The following is a 2572-nucleotide window of genomic DNA, read 5'->3' as shown; positions in this document are numbered from 1 at the left end:
CACTCAGTGTGCGGCGGATTGCGAGTTTTCGTGTCCCCAGTGTCAGTGTAGCCTTTCTGAGTACATGCTCCTCCGTAAGCTAGTGTGTGGGTTACATAGTGTGGTGTTGAAAGAGGAAGTATTTCGTCAGTGTGAATCCTTCAATGATGTGGATTCGTTACGCAGGTTCTGTGTTGCCTTCGAGGCGGCACAAAAGGACGCCCGCCATAACACATTGGGCGGGAGTTTCGGGCGGGAAAATCTGGCCGCGGTGGCTGGGGTGACGCCGCTGCCAGACGCGCAAGCAGATTCCTACCCTCAGGTAGCTGGAGCCCGCCACCAACAACCCACTCGCATGCCGCAGGCAGCCCGCCAACAGCAGCAAGTTTTGAAATGCTGTGGCAACTGTGGTTTAAAACACAAGCAAGGCAGAGGGCTGTGTTACGCGGAGACACTAGCCTGCCACAGCTGCGGTAGAGTTGGGCACGTGCAGAAAATGTGCAGGAGTAAAGGGAAACCAGCAGCAGCAGCGGCAGCTGAAGATCTGGAAGCGTCTGGCATCGTGATTGCAGCTGCAGGCGCAGCTCGAAGTCAACCACGCATCTGGGTGACGGTCAGTCATGCGAAAGGGAAGAACAAATCCGCAAAAATCCAGGCCGTACCTGACACGGGAGCTCAGGTGTGTGTGGCTGGGTTGGAGTTACTGACTTCATTGGGCGTCAAGGTAGCATCGCTGACACATCGGGGAGGACTGCGAGATGTGGCGAACGTCAAGCTGCAACCTCTGGGCTCTTTTCCCTGGCGACTGCAGTATGGTGACAAGTCGACACTGCAGGAGATTTTTGTGGTGAAGACAGCCACACAGTGCTACATATCGCTACAGGCGTGCAGGGAGTTGGGACTGGTGCATGAGACCTTCCCTCATCACACTGTCGTCGCAGGAGCGGCTATTGGCGGCGTTGGCGACGCTGCCACACAGTCAGCTGACACCATGCACCCACGCCCATCCTCCCCTCCATTTCCCCCCCTTGAAGAAAACGTGTCCAGATTAGAGGAATGGCTCCTCTATCATTTTTCGGGATCTACATTTAACACAGACAGAAGTCCCCTTCCAACAATGGCGGGTGAACCGCACACCATCCACCTGCTTCCAGACGCCAAGCCCTACGCATGTCACACACCGGCCTCGGTACCTAGACACTGGGAGGCAGAGGTGAAGAGGCAACTCGACGACGACGTCAGGATGGGAATTATAGAGCCAGTGCCTGTGGGGGAGGCCACGGAGTGGTGCGCGAGAATGGTAGTTGTGGCTAAGAAGTCAGGTCAACCTAGGCGCACCATTGATTACCAAAAGCTCAACGCTGCATGCAGAAGGGAGACCCATCACACCCCTACACCATTTGACATGGTATCCGGCATCCCGCGCCACACATACAAGACCATCGCGGACGCACATTGGGGCTTTCACCAGGTCGAGCTTCAGGAAGCCAGTAAGAAACTCACAACCTTCATCACACCCTGGGGCCGTTGCAGATACTGCAGGACCCCCATGGGTCACTGTGCCGCCCCCGACGCTTACACTCGAAGGTTTGACGAGGCCATTGCAGGGATTCAGAGAAAAGTGAAGTGTGTGGAAGGGTGGTGAGTTAAACACAAAAGAACAGTTGGAGTTTTATTCACTGACGTTTCGTCCTTACCAGGACATTCTCAAAGTACATACAGTTTTAGAAAATTAACAGCTTATATAATCCATCCTTGCCGTGTTCCCCTCCCTCTATACTCTCATCCGTCCTCTACCCATTTTTTTTTTTTTTTTTTTCATGTGACTCCGACCATGTCACTTCTCCCTCCGTTCTCAATTGTCCTTTTTACCTCCTTGACAATCAGAGTACTTACCGCTCCTGCTAAAAAAAAAAAAAAAAAAAAGTAGAGGACGGATAAGAGTATAGAGGGAGGGGAACACGGCAAGGATGGATTATATAAGCTGTTAATTTTCTAAAACTGTATGTACTTTGAGAATGTCCTGGTAGGGACGAAACGTCAGTGAATAAAACTCCAACTGTTCTTTGTGTTTAACTCATCACCCTTCCACTCATTTGTCTTACATACTTCAAAAGTGAAGTGTGTTGACGACACTCTACTGTTTGACGCTAGCGTTGAGGACGCATTCTGGCATACGTATAACTTCCTTGAAACCTGCGCCACGAAAGGAGTGACCCTCAAACCCGAGAAGTTCAAGTTCAGAAGGAGAGAGGTGGACTTCGTCGGGTTTCATGTCGGGTGGGACGCCTACAAGCCGACAGACGAAAGACTGGCTGCCATCAGGAACTTCAGTATGCCTGCGGAGCCATCACTGACGGACGTTCGCTCCTGGCATGGGTTCATCAATCAAATGGCACCTTTCCTCGCTACTGCACCAATTATGGAGCCGTTTCGTGAGCTGCTACGGAAACCTCAAGGCAGGAAGGTGTACTGGGATGGAAATCTGCAAGAGAAATTCCAGCAGGCAAAGGAGGTTATCTGTACCCTTGCTAAGGAGGGCCTAACCTATTACGATGAACAAGCCCACAGCGGTGATTACCGATTGGAGTAA

At 51.9% G+C, this 2572-nt stretch overlaps 1 protein-coding gene across 1 annotated transcript in view; it reads left to right on the top strand.

The window, feature by feature from the left end:
- LOC143026746 (uncharacterized) overlaps positions 1–2572 on the top strand; it is a 3075-nt gene extending 503 nt beyond the window's left edge. Inside the window, exons 1-2 of the mRNA XM_076187515.1 lie at positions 1–1620; positions 2134–2572. The exon at positions 1–1620 is cut by the window's left edge and continues 503 nt beyond it. Of these exons, the coding sequence (XP_076043630.1) occupies positions 1–1620; positions 2134–2572 (2059 nt within the window). The remainder of the gene's footprint in view (positions 1621–2133) is intronic.

The sequence above is a fragment of the Oratosquilla oratoria genome, chromosome 7, assembly GCF_046742065.1.
Source record: "Oratosquilla oratoria isolate Oo_2021 chromosome 7, ASM4674206v1, whole genome shotgun sequence".
NCBI classification, from domain to species: domain Eukaryota; kingdom Metazoa; phylum Arthropoda; class Malacostraca; order Stomatopoda; family Squillidae; genus Oratosquilla; species Oratosquilla oratoria.
This window is presented reverse-complemented; position numbering and strand designations above follow the sequence as displayed.